This window comes from Lithobates pipiens, unplaced genomic scaffold (assembly GCF_037356315.1).
Source record: "Lithobates pipiens isolate NorthernLeopardFrog02 unplaced genomic scaffold, aLitPip1_a1.2 Scaffold_16, whole genome shotgun sequence".
Classification (NCBI taxonomy): Eukaryota; Metazoa; Chordata; class Amphibia; order Anura; family Ranidae; genus Lithobates; species Lithobates pipiens.
The window spans coordinates 538765742-538790097 of record NW_027507748.1 but is presented as its reverse complement, the minus strand read 5'-3'; the positions used below and the strand labels follow the sequence as shown (position 1 = coordinate 538790097).

General features: G+C 40.0%; 1 protein-coding gene across 2 annotated transcripts in view; it reads right to left on the bottom strand.

Moving 5' to 3' along the window:
* Nucleotides 1-5089: 5089 nt before the first annotated feature.
* Nucleotides 5090-24356, bottom strand: part of ACVRL1 (activin A receptor like type 1) — a 129851-nt gene continuing 110584 nt past the window's right edge. For both annotated transcript variants that reach the window (XM_077483276.1, XM_077483277.1), the window contains exon 10: nt 5090-15334. In XM_077483276.1, coding sequence (XP_077339402.1) covers nt 15200-15334 — 135 coding nt within the window. In that variant the 3' untranslated portion in view covers nt 5090-15199. The remainder of the gene's footprint in view (nt 15335-24356) is intronic.

Below are 24356 nucleotides of genomic sequence, written 5' to 3'. Positions count from 1 at the left end.
GCCCCATGTGAGCTCTATCTACTTCACCTGTTCAGCATAATGAATCATTCCCTTTAATGTAGACACTTAGTTTTCTCTTCCACAATTGCTACTAGAATGCATACTGGAACACAGTGCAGCTGCAGCTGATCCGAGAAGAGATGTAACACACAATTTATGAGGCCAGTTACAGATAAATTCCAAAAAATAAGAAAACATACTTATCTTGGAAATGCAATGTCACAGTTCAATGGATCCACTCACTTTTGGGAGGCAGGCTCTAGACTTGGACAGCTCTCTAAGGAACATAGCCCTGGCTGCACTGCTGTATATGGGGCTAGTTAGCACCTGATTTTTACTCCAAAAGATCCACAGAAAGGGGTTTCCTGCCTTATTGGAGCATTTAGCGTCCCAAGGTCAGGGACTGCACTTACAGGAGAGGCTGAACCTGAGCGGAAAACTACCAAAGGTGGCAGGTCAGGGTTTCTTCTCTTCACGCTGGGTTTCTTCTCTTCAAACTTTCATTGGATTTCCTTATTTTTAGGTCACTCAGCATATATAAACTATATGAATGAGGCTGAATTGGGTTGCAAATCTTCACTGAAAAAATGTGTGAATATTTTCTTTTTTCTTTTATGTGGAAAGCAAATTCATGATAACTTTGAATCATGTGCAGATTTTTTTCACATGATTCTATAATTTATGTAAGTATTTACACGATTTATCAAATTCTAAACTTCTTTAGCAAATCAGCTCTATAGTCACAACTACTTGTTTGCTAACGCATTGCTTTTTTACACTTAATGTGCCATTTTCCATTGAATAATTTGCCATTAGACACCACCCTGTTCCTTGTTACCAGAATGCAGGGACAACCCTTTAATGGCATGCCCTGGAAAGTTGCCATTAGAAATTGCCAAGCAAAATATACTGTACATGGGAAGAGTGCTTTTCTGTCAAAAGGGTTTCCTACACTGAACTCAGGAACCAGTGTATTTACTTTATGAGTTATACCCATAATCATGTTTCTCTTGAGTTTATGATCACATGTATGTTAAACAAAATAATCATCAACAGACAGACCTACTTTGTTCTTCACAGAATGTGATCTACATAGTAAACGAGAAAGACTGCATTTAGGGACTAAAATACTTGTTATCTGCTCCTAGCAGTAAACCTAAAGCCCAATTTTTACCCTGCATTGGGCAGATTTAGCTGCCCCCAGGCATCTGTTTGTGGCTGCACCCTTAAACACAAGCAACTGTATTAGCCAGCTGCTTATGGGTATTGTATAGGGCTGGGTCTCAGCACCATATAATCAGGGGGGCTTGTCTGTTGATATGTTGAGTTGCACATAGACATGAAATGGCCACCAGGAAATCCATTCACCATTCTGTTGAACAATTATAGCATAAACATAAACATGCATATTAGCCAGCTGTACATGTTCTTTCACTAAGGGGACAACTTTGGTGCCTCACTTACCTTGAAAGAGCAGTAGTGTTGGTGTTGGAAATTCCAACCCAGGCAAACTATTATTCCCATTAGATCAATGGTCTCCAAACTGTGGCCCTTTGCTTGCCTCTATACAGGCACTGATCCATCCACAACTGAAATTAATAATGGGGTACCATTCCTTCCACTGACACCAGTGGTGGGGCACTATCCCTCCTACAGACGCCAATTCTGGGGGGCTATTCCTCCCATCGATATCAACAATGGGGTACTATTATTCCCACTGATACCAACAATGGGGCACTATTCCTTCCACTACAACCAATGATGGGGCATGGTTTACTCCCTCTGACGCTAGGACATTTTCTACTCCCATTGGCCACAGTCTGGCCCTCCCAAAGTCTGAAGGACAGTAAACTGGTCCTTTCTTTAGAAATTTTGGAGACCCCTGCCTTAGATCATAAGTCATGTGATGTCTGCAGAGTGCCTCCAGACATATTATCATTTCCTAATCCAATCAAAATAATCCACATGGCTACTTTGCATTAACTCTATGTGTTTACACTCTAATATTGTCAAGGGTATGAAGGTTCCATCATACAAGGTGTATGGCCCTGAAGCACTCTTCTATACTTAATTTAGTGAGTGTCATTCAGTTTTTAGTTTTTTATTTTATTTTAAGAATTACTAATTTAGGAAACTTAATATAAAGCTGGAGGAGGGAAAATAGAGCTTGTTCTTGAAAAAGTGTGGCGCCAGAAACAACAATTGACTACTTCACTGCACCTCCTGTTACTTGCTTTCATGCCATGGTAATGAGTAAAGACCCGTACACACAATGAGAATATCCTACGAATGATCGTCTATTTTCTTTTGCATACTAGCCTCATGTCGAAAATGAAGAGGTCACTAAAGTCGTACAACAGAATACAACTTTGCAGGTGATGGCAAAACAGGAAAAAAATTTGTGCGAACATGCAAACACCATTAAAGTCTATGGGACACGAACATGAAAAATCAAAAGTGCTAATTTTAAAGGCTAATATGCAAGTTATTGCCATAAAAAAAATCGGGACCCATCCAGGGGACATGTATCAATGCAAAAAAAGTTTTCAAAACAACAGTTTTTTTTTTCAGGAGCAGTTATTTTAAAAATGCTTAAAGTGAAACAATAAAAATTAAATATTCCTATAACCACTTTCAGACAGGACCATTTTGCTGGCTTAAGACCACTTTTTGCGATTCAGCACTGCGTCACTTTAACTGACAATTGCGCGGTCATGCAACGTGGCTCCCAAACAAAATTGATGTCCTTTTTTTCCCACAAATAGAACTTTCTTTTGGTGGTATTTGATCAGCCCTGCGTTTTTTATTTTTTGTGCTATAAACAAATATAGAGTGACAATTTTGAAAAAAAACGCATTATTTTTTACTTTTTGTTATAATAAATATCCCCCAAAAATATATATAAAAAAAATATTTTTTTTCCCTCAGTTTAGGCCGATACATATTCTTCTACATATTTTTTGTAAAAAAAAAAAAATTAAAAAAAAAATAAAAATCGCAATAAGTGATTGATTGGTTTGTGCAAAAGTTATAGCATTTACAAGATAGGGGATAGTTTTACGGCATTTTTATAAAATTTTTTTTTACTAGTAATGGCGGCGATCAGCGATTTTTATTGTGACTGCGACATTATGGTGGACACATCGGACATTTTTGACACATTTTTGGGACCATTGTCATTTATACAGCAATCAGTGCTATACAAATGCACCGATTCCTGTGCAAATGACACTGGCAGTGAAGGGGTTAACCAGGGGGTGGCAGTGTAGGGGTTAAGTGTTCCTATGGACGTGTTACTAACTGTGGGGGGCTGAGCTTTGTGTTAGTGAACACTGATCTCTGCTCCAATCACATGGAGCAGAGATCAGTGTCACTTGTTGCTAGGCAGAACGGGGAGATGCTGTTTACAATGGCATCTCCCGTTCAGCCTCCCTGTGAGATGATCGCGGATATCCCAGCGGCGATAGAGTCCGTGGCACCCGCGACAGGACTCGCAGGGGTCCCGACCGGCACGCGAGCATGCCGCCGGCAGCGCACATGCCGCCGGCAGCGCACACGCGATGGCAGGGCAGCATATAGAAATGGACATGCCGACGTACATCAGCGTGCACTGGCCGGGAAGTGGTTAATGATCGTGCCTAGGGGGGTCCCCATAGTCTGCCTCTAAAGTAGCACATCTGTCTGATGTGTTTTACAGTCCCGCAGCAAAATTTAATTTCTAAAGGAAAAAATGTAATTCAAACATCTATCTCCGTCCACACACTATACACGGCCTCTATGTAGGCAGCCTTATATAGTGTGGGGTGTGGACTTTGTCGCCTGAGCCATCATTGTCCAAAGGCACCCTACCTTTGGCCAGTGATGGCTCTCGCAGCAGTGTTTGGCCAAAGCATGCAGGTTAGGTGCATGCATTGACCAATCATCAGACATCAATGCACTGTGATCTCGCAGTGCATTATGGGATGCTTGAATTTGCCGCGAACGGCCGATATGTTCGGTTCGTTTGTGACAAAACAAACACACTTACATTCGCCTCAAACATCAGGCTCATCCCTACCTACTACAGGTCCCAGGTTTCTCGGGTACTAACAATATAACATACTCTCCTCATAAACCTGTCTTATAAACTCTACTGACCCCTAGAAATCTTGTACATAAACATGATTTTTTTTTTAATATGATTTCTAGGGGTCCATAAGGTTCATAAAGTTTTGGTGGAGGGTATGCTCTAGGTATATAGTTAAAGAAGAATGCAGTCAGTTTGCTTTTCTAGGTAAAATCCTAAGGCTAGGTTCACATACTGCTTTAAGAAAACGTGAGGGGTTACCATTGACTTTTTTTTTTCCCTAAACAATAACAACCAATAATTCTTAATTGCACCCCCACACACTGAAATACACAGTGTGGTTTCCTGCATGTGAAAAAAGCACCATGCGGTTTCTGTGCGGCCACATTTTAAAAAAAAGGTACAAGGAATTTTTTCCTATAGGAAACACAGGCACAGCAGTCCATTCAAATGAATGGGTCACTGTGCTAGTGCAAACGTAGCACACAGAACCGCAGAATTACGATCCTAGCATAAAGAAGAGTTGAAGAAATATGCATCTTTGGGCCCTCTCACATCCCGGTCTCATAGCTGCTTTAACAGTTACCCTTCCACTGTTCATTAAAGCCAAACTAAAGATTTAAGGATCTGTACATGCACATAGGAATTCATATGTAATAATAGAGTAGACATTTACTAAGCTTATATTCTCTGTTCCATGCCTTTAGGTATAGAACAGCGATGGCGAACCTTGCCACTCCAGATGTTTTGGAACTACAATTCCCAGGATATTCATCTACACTGCAGAGTGCATGAGCATCATGGGAAATGTAGTTCCAAAACATCTGGGGCGCCAAAGTTCGCTATCACTGGTATAGAATGTGTCTAAAAAGTGGATGTGAGTTTTTCTTTCTCCCCACCTGAAATATTTTTATGTATCCGTATAATTAAATGAAAAAGTACACATGGTTAACTAGACATTCTTTAAATGCATTACTCATGCGCAAATTAATATTTCTGTACACGAATAGAAACAAGAATATGTTTTGTTTATATCATTTTAATCAATGATTGACAAATCCAGCACTTTAACATCAGAAAACAACATTTGTAGAAACATTGTTGCAAGCTTGTTATCAAAGATTTATAATAAATAATTTAAACAGTTTTTATACATTGTATACATTGACTATTTGCTTATATACACACTAAAACTAGAAATATACAGTCTAGTAAAAGGTGCAGATGTGAACTCTGCCAAAGTTGTTCTTTATAGATTCATATGGCTTCAGATGAGAATGAATGGGAAGAATGCTGGTGTAGTTTTTGGGATAACTCAGGGCTTACACTGCGTGAACGCTGAGACATTCACAAAGCACATTTTTTTTTACACAGACCATTGTATGGAAAGTCTAGTACACACTAGCATGTTTTATTGTTGTTGTTGTTCAACCCAGCAGGCTGAATGAAAAAAAAAAAAAAACGTAAGCACACGGGAGAATATTCTATACTGACAAACTAAAAAAATTGTATGCTGTTTCTGGTTGCTGACCAGCCGCCGCAGTTTTACTGCGGCAGAATGACACAGCAGGGCGAAACAACGTTACCTCAAGCCGCTCCGCCTTTTGGCCACTATGGGCGCGTGCACGCCCACAGCGTGTGCCCAAAGCCGATGCGAGTGTCCGGCGGCCACGATGACCACTGGGCACCCATGATAGCTTGTGACAGATCGGGAACTGGGATCTGTGTGTTTACACACACAGATCCCGGTTCTGTCAGGGGAGTAGAGACAGATCGTGTGTACATACTATGTATGAAAACCGATCTCTCTCTCCTCGTATACAGTCCCATCCCCCCACAGTTAGAACACACCTAGGGAACACAGTTAAACCCTTGATTTCCCCCTGGTGTTAACCCTTCCCTGCCAGTGACATTTATACAGTAATTAGTGCATTTTTATAGCACTGATCGCTGCATAATTGTCGATGGTCCCAAAAATGTGTCAAAAGTGTCCAATTTGTCAGCCGCAATATTGCTACCAAAAAAATAATAATAAAAATGCCATAAATCTATCCCCCATATGGAAGACGATATAAATTTCGCAAAAACTAATCAATATACGCTCATTGCACTTTTTTTTACCAAAAATATGTAGAAGAATACATATCGGCCTAAACGGAGGAAAAAATTAGTTTTTGTTTTTTAAAATATGGAATATTTATTATAACAAAAAAGTAAAAGTTTTTTTTCAAAATTGTCGCCCTTCTTTCGTTTATAGCGCAATAAATAAAAACTGCAGAGGTGATCAAATAAAGAAAGCTTTATCTGTGGAAAAAAAAGGACATCAATTTTGTTTGGGTACAACGTCGCACAACCGTGCAATTTTTAGGTAAAGCGACGCAGTGTCGTATTGCAAAATATGGCCTGGTCATTGAGCAGCCAAATCTTCCAGGGCTGAAGTGGTTAAAAAGCTGTTTGCCTTCAGTTTATTCGTTTATTTAAATCTGCTAGTCCATCTTAGGCTGGATTCACACCAATGCAGTTTTAGTGCTTTTTGCATTTTGCAGATTTGCACTACAGTCCATATAACATGGTTTCCTATGGAACATGTTCTGTAGTGCAAATCTGCAAAATGCAAAAAGCATTAAAAATGCATAGGTGTGAATCCAGCCTTACACTTTCCACTCCCCCAGACTGAAAATGCTGCTGTCCAAAAGGTGCCCTCTGTGCTCATTCATCCCGCGTGGGGGGCACTCTAATACAGGAGGTGTGTGATGCCCTGTACACATGGTTGGGAAAAAAAAGGGAAAATGTGCGATCAGATCGTGTTGTTGGAAAATCCAATCGGACCTTTTCCGTCGGAATTTCCGACACAAAGTTTGAGAGCAGGATCTAAAATTTTCTGACAACAAAATCTAATTGTTTAAATTCCGATTGTGTGTAGACAATTTCGATGGACAAAGTGCCACGCATGCTCAGAATAAACTACGAGACGAAAGCTATTGGCTACTGGCCCGTTTATAGTACCATCGTACATGTTGTAAGGCCGCGTACACACGGGCGGACTGTTCGCCCAACTTTGTCCGCTGAACAGTGTTTCAGCGGACAGTCCGCTTGTGTGTGGGCTTCAGCGGACAGTTTCAGCGGACAGTCTGACGAACAAAGTTTTTCGGAATTTCCGTAAGACAGTCCGCTGAAACTTGGTTTCAGTGGACAGTCCGCTCGTGTGTAGGCTTGTTCGACAAACTAAGTTTCGAGCATGCTCAGAAAGGATTTATACGGCGAAGGTTGCATTGCAGTGTATTGGACGTCGTATTTCTCGTCCCGTCGTACGTGCCGTTCACGTCATCGCGCACGCTTTCAGCGGACTGTTCGTTCATCGTGTGTGGTCAAGTCCGTTCATGCAAATTTTGAGCGGACTGTTTGTCGGATTGTTTGACGAACAAAGTTGGGCGAACAGTCCGCCCGTGTGTACACGGCCTTAGTCACCACGTTCAGAACGATTGGATTTTCCGACAACTTTCTGCGACTGTGTGTATGCTAGACAAGTTTGGGACAAAATCCGTCGGAAAAAATCAGACGGATTTTGTCGTTGGAAAGTCTGACCGTGTGTACAGGGCATTACTGGTCAGATCGCCAGATGAAAACATAGGGAAACATGCCTAAGCAAAGAAAACGAATGCAGCCACCATATTTAACGATTGGCAAGCTAAAAATACTTTTATTTTGAGTTTAAAACCATGTTAATTATTTTAGATGAAGATCAATTTCCAAAAGAACAGTATTGTATGTTTGATTTTAATTACATGCAAAACACAAGGATGCCTTTATCTAATAATGGAGGTACATTAGTACAGGATACAAAATTAACATTCATCATGGTTTCCTGGATAAATTAAAAAAACTCATTTAAACAAAAAAAAATATCAATAAAGAAATAGTGAATGGATCATATTGGGAGTAAATTGTACTGGCTTTCATGAAAATGTACACAATCAAAATTATGTGATAGAAGGCTGGCATTTAAAAATGTGTTTACTGACATTCTTGACACGTCCCTTTGATAAATCCTTATATGCTCCAGTTTCTGATTCGCACCATTCAGGTTAGCCAAAAATACTAATATACATTTATCCCTGTGGACTGTAACCAAATATTAACCAATCGAAGTTTGATCATAGAAATGTTCCAGCATGCTTAGTATAGGGCAGAACAGATCCAGCACTTGATTCAATTGTTGATAGCGGGGTCTCATTGCTAGGGAAAATAGATTTTTGTCATCTGCCCCTGTATTCATGGAAATACAATATTATAGCTAACAAAATACTGGCTTTCAGTTTGTTTGCATGTAACAATCTAGTTAGGTTGTTAAGGGATTAAAGGGTTTTGCATAAAAACTGCATTTGTATAATTTGCCTTCAAAAAAGCTTAGATGCAAAGAAATGTTTTAAAACTTTTATATAACATGCTTACAAAAATATAAAAATGCTTAAAATAAATTACAACTTATAAATCTATTATATAAATTAGTAAGACACTGTATTTAATGTAGCTCATAACTACACAACAGTCATGCCACTAAAGCGTTCTTTTGCGATCTGTAGTAAGCGACATGCCAGATGTTAAAGTGAACAAAAATCAAAAACAAAGTGACTAAATAATAAGTACTTCAAAGACAACTTCTATGACAGCTAAATGTAAATGTAAAATTGATTTATCTATCCATTTTATTCTCCCTAGCCTGGAGCAAGTTCACTTATCTGTCTGCATTTCAGTTACTAAAATCAAATTTGTATACTACTAAATTGGTATGGATTGCACCTTCTATATTAATGTGTGCCCCAGATATACTGTCAACTCGATTTTAAAATGTGAGTGACCTTGTACAACAGACCATCTGTAGAACAGAAACCAGCCTACATGTACTAAAATGCCAGTATAAGGAAATCATCAGCTGTGACATCTGTAAAACTGCGCTCTACTGTATAGCATTCATAAATGTGTAAATAAATGCCTATAACTGTAATAAAACAGAGATATTTGGCACTTGTGTATGTGTGATGCACAAGTAATTGTTTTGTTATCTTAGGCCACAAAGTCAATGGGATTATATGACTGAAAGTCAACTGTATATTAGAAATATTGCGTTAATGCTCCTCACTATTCCTGCATGTTGCAGAATCTACTACATTAAACCAAATTTAACGTTCGCAAAGTATGAGATATTTACTTTTAATGGTACCCGTAATGCAGGGCTCAGCAATTATTTTATAGGAGAATATACTTACACTAGTGTCAGCTACCAGTGACAGATAACAGGGATCGAAGATAAAACAGTATGTATTGGTGTGCATCTTCCCAAGTCCACTTTGGTGACTTACTGAATTGGACAACGTAGCTTGGTGGGACCTTTCATATAGTGCAAGTGGCACTCGTAGCACTGCCACAATCTTGACTGTGGCACTTAATTGGGTCATGTCTGGAAAACATTGCCCCAATTTACATTTTAATGAGATGTTGATGAGTTCTATGAGTTCTATGTGCATCTTTTATGGTTCAAATAGACCCCCACATATGTGGATAGTTACTGATAAATCTAAAGGAGGGCTTTAGTTGAGATTTTTTTTTAACTCAGTTATTGTTTACCTTAAAACTGGACTTGTGCTGGGGGATCTGTCCAATCTCTTTTCCTAGCTATTAAGAAGCAATTCTAGGCAGCAGGTTTGAATCTGGCTGATGCCTATGCCAATCTTTTTAGTACTGACATTTTGACATCAGCCTTTCTGTACGTGAGAGACTTACATTTAATAAATTGTGTTGATTTACTAAAAGCAAATACATTGTGCACTTTGCAAAGTGCAGCTGCTCCAGAGGTTAGTAAATTAGGTAAATGTTAACCTTGCAAAGAATACCCAATCACACGCAAGGATAATAAAAAATTAACTGCATTTCTACTTGAACACAATTGAATGATGGAAGTCAGAAGTGCTTCTGGTCATTTTCTAAGCTCTGGAGCAACTTCACTTGCAGTGTAAACATGCACAGTCTCTTTGCATTTAGTAAATCAACCCCAATCAGTATTTCAGCTTCCATACTTACCTTTTTTTCAGGCCGCTCCGGTCATGTGATCTGGCTTTTTTGTGTCAGTCAGTGGCAGCTACAGGGGAGACAATGAATGAGCCATGATACGCCTATGGGTGATGTCACCACTCCAGGCATTGCAAGCCATTGTCAAGTATTCTCTTCTCTCCCCTGCAGCTGGAGCTGGCTGACACAGGGGAAATCACAGACCAGACTGGAGCTGCCTGAAAAAAAAGCAGATCTTTCTTACATACATTAGGTTAGTCAGAATGTGTGTTAGGAGGGGCAGGGGACATTTTCAAGATTAGTTAGAATTATCCTGGAATTACTATTGTTCTGATTCAGATAAGCTGTTCTCTCTGTATGCATCTCAAGGCTAAATGTTCAGTTCTGGCCAGAATATACCTTATATGCATGTTAATTAAAAGATCACTCATGCAGATGACTATTCATCTGTTAGAAAATCCAATCCAATTAAATCCAATCCAATTAGATTGCTAGATTTGCAACCTTAAGTTAATGTCTATTGCTAGCCATAACATCAACCTGTTACTTAGATATATGTGCACTGAAGGAACAGTCCCTTACATGTACTTAACTTCCCTAAATGCTTGGGGTAGGAAAGTAGTTAGGAACACATGACACAGGGAGATTAAATCATTGATGACCCCAATCTTTTATCAATCTTTCATTTGTCTTTATACTAGGGCTTTTCATTTAAAATAAAACATCACACTCTGGATAAAGTTCTAGTTGATTACTGTCAAATGAATGAATGGGTCCTGTCAACAAAGAGACAAATTGTCCAAATAGATAAAGAGACAAATTGCCCAAACATTATAAGTGGCTATTAAATAGTTTACAATGTCCATGCTTTTGAAAAATGTAGGCGGGTAAAATGGCAAAGAGTGTTACTTGTCATTATTTGTGGCAGTAAACAACTCTTTTCAGTAGTTGTCTAAGCGGCACTGATAGTAATTTATATTTCAATATAGCCTTACTGAATATAGCAGAGAGCAATAGGCAAAGTGCAGTAGCCCACACAAACTAATTTGGTTATAGGGGTTACTGTGTTTGCATTTGGCGCTGCCTTATTGAATAAGACCTATGATATAGACAATGCTCATTAGACTTGTGAACAATCTTTCATATATTAGATTGTTGTATAAATAACTATGATTCGCCAAATAAAAGTGTATGTTCAAACAATACACATGGTATCTCCAGATGTTGTTGAACAAGAACAGGAATTTTACTATTTTAAGTGGCTAAACAGAAAAAAATTATTTGTCAAATGGAAATGGATGAAAAATTAAATTTGTACAGATTGATTTTTCTGGTGATGCCTGTATATTGAAGATCATTTTTGATGCCTTTCTTTGAAAATTCATAGACAAAACTTAGACTTAAAATTGCACATTTCTTCATACTGCTATCTCATGCTTATAGGTCATATTTCATGTCTTCTGGGCAGGCAAACCGATTTAAGATAAAGGGCTCAATTCACTAAACCAGGGGTGCCCAACCAGTGGCCCGGGGGCCACAGGTGGCCTGCGGAGCCCTCTGATGTGGCCCGCGATCTCCTGTGCTGGGATGGCTGGTTGGTAAGCTTGGATCACCGATCCGTCATCCTAGAGCCTCAGTGTTGTGAATTAATCCAGCGGTGGAGAAAGCAAGCGGCTGTGGTGCAGAGCCGCATAAAGCGATGCTTCCTGTATAGTCCTGACTCCTGTCACAGGCGGAGTGATACCAAATAAGGCCATATCTGTTCTGCAGCTGGGTACTGGGCTGCTTTCAAACTGATCCGCAGGTGCACCACCTACCTCGGAGGGCCCATAGAGTAGAGTGGATTGTATCCATGTCTGCTCTCTATATGCAGAGTGGACACAGACCTGTCATCCGCCCACTCCACTCATTGTGGCCCGTGACTGGTTACCAAGTCACTTAAGTGGCCCTCACTCTTCGAAAGGTTGGGCATCTCTGCACTAAACCATAACAATTGCTATTCGCCATAACAACTGTTATTGTCAGTGGTGACAACCAAAACTACAGTCACATGGCTGAAAATAACAAATGTAATGTGAAGAACATGTGTTTTTCTGATGAATTGACCTTTTAAACATAATTTAATTGTGAAACATAATGGTTTCAGAAAGTCTGAAATGCATGTTTGTATCTATATTTTACATATATACATTCACAAATCAGCATAAGGGGCCCTCATATCTTCACCGTTTCAATTAGGAGTTCAATCCAAGGTCCTTTATTAGGTTATTCTGAAACAGTGCAATATACCTATCCAAACACTGAAGGCATTGTTCCACAACTTAAGCCTGCTTGCTTTGATCTTTCATCACAAATGTTGCATGAAAATGACTTTCAGATTGGACATGTTTCCATGAAAAATAACTCTCCACTGTCTCCTGCTCACCCGGCCAGCTGTGTTTCTAATAAAACCATGGCTATCAGAGGTAGGAATTTATGCTTTTCTCAAGAGGGTTGACTAGACTGGTAACAAAACTATAATATTTCTGACAGCCACTCATCTAGTTTTCTGGGTTGGGATCAAGTGAGCGTTTCTTGTTTATCTATCAATACAAATTCTGTATTAATTATACAATATGTAATTACATTGTTATGTTAACGTTGGAAATCTAGGCCACACTCTGCCGTGTACAAACTGACAGTTTTTGGTAGCATGTATATCCTTCCGAATTTATCTAGAACAACTATTATCAAGATTCCAGTAAGGGCTGTATACATAGGGGTTTATTTACTAAAGGCAAATAGGCAGTTAACTTTGTAAGGATTTTTCCTTTGGCTTAATGAATGTAGTGAAAGTTCACTTTGCAAACACTACGCACAAGGGAAAAAAAAAACATATTTTTACTTGCACGTGTGGGTGATGGAAGTAGGTGGGGCTTCACTTCATTCGCTAGGCTAAGGGATAAATTACCTCCCAAGTGAACAGGCTACAGTATTTGTCTTTAGTAAATCAATGTCATACCAAACAGATGGCAGATCTTGACATGCCTAAAATTATACCTATAACAATACAAGTTAATAAAATGTACATGAATTTCTGTCTTTCAATATGGTACCTGAGCATAAAGGAATGTATACCATATAGCTCTACTAGTTCTTAGAGCTTGACTTGTCATATACGGGAAAAATTTGCCACTGGTAGAAGAGAAATAATCCCCTTGCTGTACCCTTAGATATATTAGATCAGAGATACAAGCTCCTGCAGACTCTCAGTATAGTGGTATAGGCAGGCAACTGTCAGGGAGCAGGAAGATCTATGGACTACAAGGAAGATCACCAGCCCCCTTGCAGCTCATTGAAAATGACAAGTGGCCAGCTGCAATGGATAGCAGTACTTGTAGGCATTCATGCACAGGAAATTGTGAATGAATGATGAAGGAATGTGGACGGAGTCCCGCATGGCCTTGCCGTTTTCAAATTGTGATAGCGGGTACAGGGAGAGGATCCCTGGTGGGGGGGGGTGCGGGAGAGCTGCAGATGCTGGAACATGTTACATATTCCACACTAAAAACAGGTAAAAAAAATGTAACATGTTCCAAAAGTGAGCTTATCCTTTAAATGAACAAAGAGAAATTGCTTTCCTTGCTTTATTAGGTTTGCCTAATATAATTCTGCTTAATCAAAAGAAAAAAAGTTACTACCACTTCAAGTGTCTTGTTGGTTGGGGCCTGTCTCCTAGAAACGATCCTGCAATAAATAAATGGGGGCTGCACACCTCTGAGCTCCAAGCTGAATAAACTTCATTGTTTTGAGTCACAAACACGTCCTCTCGGACTCTGCTCCTTCTCTAATGTATTTTGCCCTCCCTTCCAGCCTAGATACCTTTACGTCTATGTCCCGAGGGCGCATGACTCACAACAGGGGAAGAGTTGAGTCTGGCAGAACATTTAAGCGACTTGGAACAATAAAGTTTATCTTGGGCCTTGCCAGTGTGGAACCTACATTCCCTATTGGTAACATATTTTTAGGTGCCTACGAAATTAGCTAGCATATTTATTTTCTGGATAATGTTGTGAGGATGAGACCGATTCATTAAAACTAGAGAAAATTAAAACAAGTTGTTGACTGCAGAGAAGAATCATGATATTTTTTTTTATGAAACACAAACCCCAATTGGTTGCTACTTGTAACAATTCCACCTGTGTGCTTCCATTCTTTTCTCTCAGTTTAATGAATCAGTCCCAATGCTTACACTGACATGAATATATTCAGTAAAGATGTGTGAAATGTAAATGATATACAAAAGTATAGGCAACCAAAATAATTTTTTAGTTGATGTAAGCCCACTGAACTAAGATCTAAGTGGCTGCTTTCGGCAACATCTTTGTTGCTCTTTGTACTGACTTATGTCACATAAAACAACCTTCCTGGGTACAGAGGCATTAACTGGTGAAACACTATATGAAATATATTTACAAGCCAAGTATATCAAATGCAGTCTGTGACAGGCACTGTATTCCTTCATATTTCTTTATAAAAAGCTTACATTTTACCATAAAACAAAAGGCATTGTTTGAATTAATTATACTGCTTACACCAACATTTACAGCTGCAGTAGTGAATAAATAGCCTTTTACGGGTACCAGCTTTACTAGATATGTCTGGTAAATGTGAGGTAAATTTGATATTTTTATGAATTTTATCATTGTACAACTAACAGACGCAGGTGCACATTAAATGCTCACGTATAATGCCAGAATTATGCAATATAAATGTTTATTCCTTTTGCACCTTTCTGACTTTTACTGCCATTATCACTTTTTTGTATAGTTATGTAGTTTACAACCATTTTTCTAGTTGTTTTGGCAGTAAAGCTCAAGAGGTTTAATGTTAGGGCATATGTGCAGTGAGTAATAATGCTTTTTCTGACAAATGTAATGCATCTTTGCTAGTACTAGCACTGATGAAAAGCTGGTATACCTGTAATACAAAAAACATTTTAGCTGGTATCTTCATTTCTGTTGTGGATTCTGGATTGCGGTTTCAGTCTTGTGTTTAAGATGTGCATACAAATGACTTGTTTTTTCTTTAACATTCTTGTTTCCTTTGTTCCAATGAATTTTTTAGGTTGTTTAATGTTTTCTTGATCCTCAGAGCGGTAAGTCTTGCTGATGGACTCTGATACCAGCATTCCCTCATGATCTTTGTAAGCGCTGATAACACCTAGTAGAAACAGTTATATATATTAAAAAAATATAATTTTTATTTTGTTTTATATCACGCATGGAGTGCTTTTTTGGGGGGGCCGTCTGTGTACCATGGGGAAATGTCCCTTAACTTCCTTACCAAAACAGGAAGTGAAAGGAAATCTTCCAATGTGAGATGTCCCTAGAACAGCTATGCCCTTTGGAAGATATCTCCCTACCTCCTGTTGTGGGGCAGTAGTGTATTTAGGTTTTGTGCTGCCCTAGGCCTGACTAAACTCGGCACCCCCTAAATTAAATATGACCCACCCCTTCCTGCCAAGGCCACACCCCTTGCTGTTTAAGACCTGCCCTGAAATTATCGAGTGGGGACACTAATTCTGAGGGCCTAGTGGGGGGGGGGGGAAATGGATTCCCTTAATTTGCATAGATGTCCTCTCACTTCCCGTTTGGCTATGGGGCAGGAAGTGAAGGGAAAGCTCTGCAATGGGACAGGGATGGTAAAAAATAAATGGCACAAGCCGGCGGTGACTCTTTTCGTGCTGCACCCCTACAAAGTGCTACCCTAGGCCTGGGTCTTGTCGGTCTAGGCCAGGATACAGTGTTGTTGTGGGGACAACTCTAAAATGTTGGATTCCCCTCACTCTCATTCTTGGTGACAGCGGTCACAGGTACAAATAAAGAGGCGAGCCTCCCCAAAAGGAAACAGACAGCAACATAAAATCAAAAAGCCAGTAGTCACTACACCCAATTTGATACAAGCGCCAATTGATAAAAAATAGATAAATTAATTTTATGCGAACAAAAAATATGTGATAGGTGGCCACTGGCCACTAATCACTGATGTGTGTTCCCACACCAAATCTTATAAACTATAAAAGTGCAGCACAACCAAAATCTACTCATAAATTCAAAACATTGAACACTGAAGAAATGACACTTTGCTGCAATGTAAATTAGTGAGTGTACAGCTTGTTTAACAGTTTAAATTTGCTGTCCGCTCAAAATAACTCAACACACAGCCATTAACCTCCCTGGTGGTAATTCCGAGTGTGGCTCGGAGTTGAATTTCAGTACCATTGGCGGTAACCCCGAGCCACACTCGGGATTGCATTGCAGAATCCTGGTCCAGGTTACATACCTTGTCCCCAGGATCCTGCGATGTCCCCCCATTGTGTCTGCAGGCTGTGTCCTCCGCCTGAGGCTCTGTGTATCGGGCTCCATTCCCTGTGAGCGTGGCGACGCATGGGGGTGGAGCCCGGCGGCAAATTCAAAAAGTACATAAAACATAACACATACAGTACATGGTAATCTTACAGATTAACAAGTACTGATATCACTGGCAAACAATCTAAACAAAAATTGCTAAGAATATTCCCCACCGATCCCAGCGCACACAGAAACAAAAGATGATATAATTTGCAAGCTGCTATCATACAAAAGATAAATCATAAAAATTATATAGTATATAGCCCTCGTGAATCTATTGTCCAATATATACCATATTGACAGCGCTAAAACAACAAAACAATCATTCTTAAGAGGGTAGAAGCCCCATGGTTTACAACAAAAACCACAGTAATGTCCTTAAAAAGTCCCACACATCTGAGGATGGGATTTTAGTTGAAACACCAAAATGATGGAAAACAGAAAGAAAAGTCCATCTCCAAGAAAAGACCACCAGTGCAGAAAGAGCTTGTTAGCCGGTGACACCCCTTATGGTAAAGCACTCACCAGAACCCAATGGGTTAACAGGCACCTCTTTATAAATAGTCTTTCACTGGTATTCCTCTGTACCCAATTCCTGTGTCCTCATAGATTTTTCGGATTTAATACTTCACTCCCAGCAGCAAGTTCACATATAGAAAACAGCAAAAAGAGGTTCCATAGTGCAAACTGCTTTATTCTTTAAAAAATTTGTGCGCATATACACCATACGTACATAATCAATAAAAATTCATTCACAGAGATGTAACCACTAGAACAACCGGATTTGTCTCACCGCGGCTCCGGGCGTCTTAGATCGAATGCAGGCTCGGCTTCCACGGCGGGTCCCGGGCAATCGTACAAATCGACCGCTCTGTAGTTACGAATAGCTGCTTGGTCACGCCCAAGCAGCTATTCGTAACTACAGAGCGGTCGATTTGTACGATTGCCCGGGACCCGCCGTGGAAGCCGAGCCTGCATTCGATCTAAGACGCCCGGAGCCGCGGTGAGACAAATCCGGTTGTTCTAGTGGTTACATCTCTGTGAATGAATTTTTATTGATTATGTACGTATGGTGTATATGCGCACAAATTTTTTAAAGAATAAAGCAGTTTGCACTATGGAACCTCTTTTTGCTGTTTTCTATATGTGAACTTGCTGCTGGGAGTGAAGTATTAAATCCGAAAAATCTATGAGGACACAGGAATTGGGTACAGAGGAATACCAGTGAAAGACTATTTATAAAGAGGTGCCTGTTAACCCATTGGGTTCTGGTGAGTGCTTTACCATAAGGGGTGTCACCGGCTAACAAGCTCTTTCTGCACTGGTGGTCTTTTCTTGGAGATGGACTTTTCTTTCTGTTTTCCATCATTTTGGTGTTTCAACTAAAATCCCATCCTCAGATGTGTGGGACTTTTTAAGGACATTACTGTGGTTTTTGTTGTAAACCATGGGGCTTCTACCCTCTTAAGAATGATTGTTTTGTTGTTTTAGCGCTGTCAATATGGTATATATTGGACAATAGATTCACGAGGGCTATATACTATATAATTTTTATAATCTTACAGATTACATTACTGTATCAAATCATTAAACCTCCATTTTGTTCCTAGTGCTTTGTCCAGTGCCCTGCATGCACTTTAATATTATATATACTGTTTTTTCTGCCTGGAAACTTGAGATTGTCCATGGCAAAAAAAAGTGTACCTTTACGTCAAAAGTGGTTTTAGACAAGCTAGAAAACAGCGATAGTAAATTAGATCACTTGCATAATTGAGCAATAGTGAATCATGGGCAAATTCATTTAATTATTATTATATTATTTTTTATAATTATTTATAGTTATTTATTATATTATAATTTATGATTTCATGTTTGAAACTTTATCATACCCAGGATGTCTACTAGACTCTTGTTTGGACATATTTATTACTAAGAATTACAGTCATGCCAACATTTTATGCAAAACAATGTACCACTTTGAGACGCAAAAATCTGATATAATTGCCATAAATGCAGCCTCACCATTGCCATGAATGCAGCCTTACCATTGCTATGAATGCAGCACCCCCCATTGCCATAAATGCAGTGCGAAACCGGAAAAAACGAGCCGCAATTGGGCAACGGGCTTGTCTTTGGACATGCCTGGTCTAGGCTATAAGAAGATTGCCAAGACCCCGAAACTGAGCTGCAGCATGGTGGCCTGGACCCTACAGCAGTTTAACAGGACAGGTTCCACTCAGAGCAGGCTTCGCCACGGTCGACCAAAGAAGATGAGTGCATGTGCTCAGCGTCATATCCAGAGGTTGTCTTTGGGAAATAGACGTAAGAGTGCTGCCAGCATTGCTGCAGAGGTTGAATGGGTGGAGGGTCAGTGCCTGTCAGTGCTCAGACCATACGCCACACGCTGCATCAAATTGGTCTGCATGGCTGTCATCCCAAAAGGAAGACTCTTCTAAAGATGATGCACAAGAAAGCCTGCAAACAGTTTGCTGAAGACATGATAAATAAAAATCTTGTGAGCTACCAATAATATATTAGGCTGAAATCTTTGAAAGAAGCATCCTGTTGATGCAAGGAAATGTAATAATACCTTTCAGCTGCTGACACCAGTCACACTTCCATATGTTGTGTTTAAATCAAGGAATTATATATAAATATTGTGTCGCGCTGTGTAAATATCTCTACATAATACTGCAAACTAAATATTCAAACCTGCTATCAATCCATAAAGTGCAAGTGCAAAAATAAATAAATGTTGTGTCCCGTTACGTAAATTAATCTGCTACAATAAAACACAATAAATATAAAACAATTCCAATTCATATGGTGCAAATACAAAAGAATATATAAAAATATAGAATATTTAAATATGTGCTATAAATATTCCAGTGCAATAAATCAATATGAACAAATTTTACACATAAAAAAATTCAATCCTTCAACGATCAATCTATATATAGTGCTTCCAAAGAAAATTCCTCAGTGACTTGTGATAGTGCTTCAGAATTAAATTCTTGGTGACTTTTCACATGTGCCCCCCCCCCCTTGTGTGATTGCATTTACCTCAGGGGATGCGACCGCACAATTAAGTTTGGTCAGACAAGCAGTAGAAACATCATTGGGCTCAAGGTTAATGGACTCTGGATATCCTCAGGCGCTTCCATATGGTTGTCCCCGGATTAAATATATATATATATATATATATAAAAAATAGTAGGCTAGATAGTGTGATAACGTTTTAACAATGTACTCGCATGCTGTAGGTGCTTCCAGCGCGCCACTCTATATATAGCGTAGACAAAAATGAATTTCCCAACCCAGGGGGCGAGGTTCTGTCTCTCTAGCAACTATGTTCAGAGATCAGTGTCTCAGCTGACTCCTCCACCATCCTAGCCCCTCCCCATATGCGTATTTCGACGTAGAGCTTATCACGTGTCTTCATCAGGGGGATTCATACTGAAGACTAGCAGACTAAGGACATGGATTACTGGAATCATGTCCTGTGGTCTGATGAGACCAAGATAAACTTATTTGGTTCAGATGGTGTCAAGCGTGTGTGGTGGCAACCAGGTGAGGATTACAAAGACAAGTATGTTTTGCCTACGGTCAAGCATGGTGGTGGGAGCGTCATGGTCTGGGGCTGCATGAGTGCTGCCGGCACTAGGGAGCTACAGTTCATTGAAGGAACCATGAATGCCAACATGTACTGTGACATACTGAAGCAGAGCATGATCCCCTCCCTTTGAGACTGGGCTAAGGGCAGTATTCCAACATAATAACGATCCCAAACACACCTCCAAGATGACCACTGCCTTGCTAAAGAAGCTCAGGGTAAAGCTGACGGACCGGCAAGCATGTCTACAGACCTAAACGGAGCGTGGAGGAGTGCAAGGTCTCTAAAATCCACCAGCTCCGTGATGTCATCATGGAGGAGTGGAAGAGGACTCCAGTGGCAACCTGTAAAGCTCTGGTGAACTCCATGCCCAAGAGGGTTAAGGCAGTACTGGAAAATAATGGTGGCCACACAAAATATTGACACTTGGGCCCAATTTGGAGAGTTTCACTTAAGGGTGCACTCACTTTTGTTGCCAGCGGTTTTTAGACCCTAATGGCTGTGTGATGAGTTATTTTGAGGGGACAGCAAATTTACACTGTTATACAGATGTGAAATGATTTGATACAGTAATGTAATCTGTAAGATTACAGCGTACTGTATGTGTTATGTTTTGTGGACTTTTTGAATTTGCACCGGGCTCGCCCCCGTGCTTCGCCACGCTCGCAGGGAACGGAGCCCGTCACACAGAGCCTCAGATGGAGGACACAGCCCACAGACACTGCTGTTATTAATCTGGAGGAGAAGTTTAAACTGAACTGTTTTTGCTGCCTACCTTTTGTGTGGGACCTGCTTGCATGACTACCTGTCAGCTCAGGGGTCCATGCTCTGAGGTGAGTGAACTTAGATTGGAGGTGGAGGGTCTGTCACCATTCATTTGATATTGCTGTTCTTCACTGGTGGAGTCATCTTTTCATCTTTCTGAGACTTGTTTACCAGTATATTGGACTGTGTTTTATTGCGCTGTACTTCTTATTTTTATCATTTGCTATGGATTTTTGTGAAAGTCTTTTAGTGTTCAGCTTGCATTTTGGGGGTTTATTTTTGCGCTGATTGCACATTTTATTTCACACCATTGCAAACATTATCTGTGCTCAAGGCTGCCACGGCTATTAGGACGATTTGGAGAGACTCCAGGATTGGCAATTACTATTATACATGCTTGTATGATTCATCTATCTTGTGAGTTGCCATTTTGCTTTTAAACATTAAACTCACAATACTGCACTTAGTCTGTCGCCCCTCTGTTCCTGCTTTTACCCACAGAGTCCACTGCTTTGCTCTAAGGGTTCTGGTTCCAGGTGCTGATTGAATATTTATCAAGGACTAATTTTACAGACTATTAACATTTATATGAGTTTTTTAATTGTTTATTCCAGTTGTTAATATATTTTTTACCCATTTTACCTATACACTGTTCGCCATTGTTTTTGTAATAATAAAGGAAATGCCTTTTTGACTTATTTTTAGAGCAATAGGCTGCAGAGATGTCATCCGAAACTTGGCCGCGCTGACTCACGTTTAGATAATACAAGGTTCTGACCTCCTGACAGAAATAACCATGAGGATACCTCAGTGATGATGTAATTTTACTTCAGCAATATTATGTGGGAGACCAGCATTGGACTGCATTTGTTACCAGTCTTCTGTGGTAGATCTGTATTTGGGTAATTCAAATAGCTGCATTGGGATCCAAGGCTTTTAAAGAGGCACATTCCTCTGTTTCTGGGGTTTGTGTATAGAAAATATGCACAGTAAACTTAATCTAATTACCATGGTCGTATCTTGTACACCTAGTTCTTCTTCCATTGCTGAAGTCACCCCGCCTTGCAAAATTCTCTATGCCTGGCTGCCACTTTAAAACAACAGATCCTGTGCTGTGTCTCAGCAGCCACTGTAGTTAATTTGGCAAATAATGTTTTTAGGCTTTGTTAGGCTCCATTCACACCTGAGCGATTTGGATCGCTGGCAGAATAGCAAAATGCAAAAAATAGCGAAATATGCAATGCGTTTGCAATGAAATTTTTTGTTAATAGCATCCCAAACACTGTGCGATTTTGCATTGATTGTCGAGCAACAAAACTCGCTACAATCGCAGCAAAAATCACAACCTCAAACACTCGTGACTCTGTGCCAAGATTTGGTACATAAGCTTCATTAGAGCATTTTTGGAGCAGAGGGAGGCGCATTTAAATGAATGGTGCTGCTCCAAAAATACTCCACTAAAAAGCAAGGGAAAAAAAAGCTTAAACAAATGTGCTGCAGCACCTGTCACTACGCTACAATCAGGTGTGAATGGAGCCTTAATGCTGTAACATTGTTGTTACAATGTACTTAGACAAGTGTAGATCAAAAGGGTGCAATTGTGTTTATTTATTCCTATGCCACATACGCATGACTGGACTTTCCGACAGAAAAGGCCAGACGGAATAATTTCATCAGATATTCCGATGGTGTGTGGGCTTCAGTTGACTTTTTTTTTCAAAAATTCTGACGGACCTAGAAATAGAACATTTTTTAAATCTTTCCAACGGAATCAATTCCTATCGGGAAAACCGTTTGTCTGTATGCTAGTCCGACGGACCAAATATGACGCAAAGGCAGCTATTGGCTACTGGCTATTGAACTACTTTCTTTTCTAGTCCTGTCATACGCCATCGCGTTCGAAACAGTTGGAACTCCGTTGGAAACTCTGTCGGAAAGACCGTCAGAGTTTATTCTGGAAAGTCCGGTCATGTGTACATGGCATTAGACATAGTTAAAGGGTTGCTAAACTCAAAAAAAAGAAGCACACCCTTCCTAATAATTACTATAATATTTTAATATCATAATAATATAATAGCTGCTCTCCAGTCTTAAGCAGTCGGAATTCGAATGGAGGCTTGGTTGCCATTCTGGAAGGACATCCTGCTGCTCAGATCAAGGCTTGGTCACATATAATGTTTATATAGAGCAATGGCACAGCATGGCTCCCGTGTCCCAGATGATATCACATGTGATGAAACGCGTAGGACAGAGCAACGTGCTGACGTCATTGAGTGTTCTCATTCCCGGGAAGTGCAGGTGGTCTGCTGTATTTTCAGGCACTATTTACTATAAATGGATGTAAGTGAAATTTTAATTTTAATAAATTGAGTCAAAAGCTTTTACACTATTTGGAGCATTTTCTTTCATGTTTGGGGATGAACCTATTAGGATAATGCTGGGCTGATCATCACTGTCTAAATATCAGCCTCTGGAAGACACTGGCCAGGTTGTTTGGCCACATGCTCTGCTGACCTTTCTTTAATTAGAGGGTCTGATAAAGCTGGTAAGCCTGCATTCATCCCATTATGTTTCTTAAAATAGTGATGGATGTCCACCATACACACGGATCTTGCACGTGTCATACATTTATTGTTTATGTTTGCCATTTTTATCAGTATAAGTAACACGACTCCTTTATGATTCATTTGGGTTGCACTGTTCATATCTTATGGTAGAGTCGATGCTTTTGTCACTATAGAAATGTATTTTGTTATTCTTTTTTTTACCTTAAGAGTGGTTTCTTTTTTAATTTTCAATTACTATAATGTGTCTGTCCCCTTTGTTTAGCCCCAAAAACATTATGTATAAATAAATTACTTGTGCCGCCTGGCAGTCACCAATAGTGTGTTGGCAACGATTTGTCGACTCAGAGCCTCTGCACTTTTGCTACTATACTGCACAAGTTCTTCTTCTATGTACTGTTGGAAAGCTGTGTCTGCGCGCTGCTTACTGTGGAGGAAATCCCCTTACTGGCTATGATGCTGTAGAACGTGTTGGGGCCGGGGCTAAGTCGGATCGGGTCACATGTTCTGTGATGTCACCTCAGCTTTTTCAGGTTTTCCCAGCAGGCCGCGCAAAGTAGATTGGAGCCGTCAGTCAAGGATTGGATCCGCTTGAGGGTGTAAGGGGGTAGACCAAGGCCTTGACAAACAGCTCCACTCTGCTTTGGCTTTGCCAAAAGCATTTTATATGTAGCTGCTAGTATCCTCCATCATTTACCTTAAATGTGGGAGTTCTATCACGGTTTAGAACCACGTTAATGCTCAGTAGGGATGGGCTGAATGGACCCCTGCTCAGTTCGCACCAGAACTATCAAACACTGTGAAAGTTTGGACCTGAATAACGAACCCCATTAAAGTCAATGGGATTCAAACGTCAAAAATCAATTTTGAAGGCTTATATGCAAGTAATT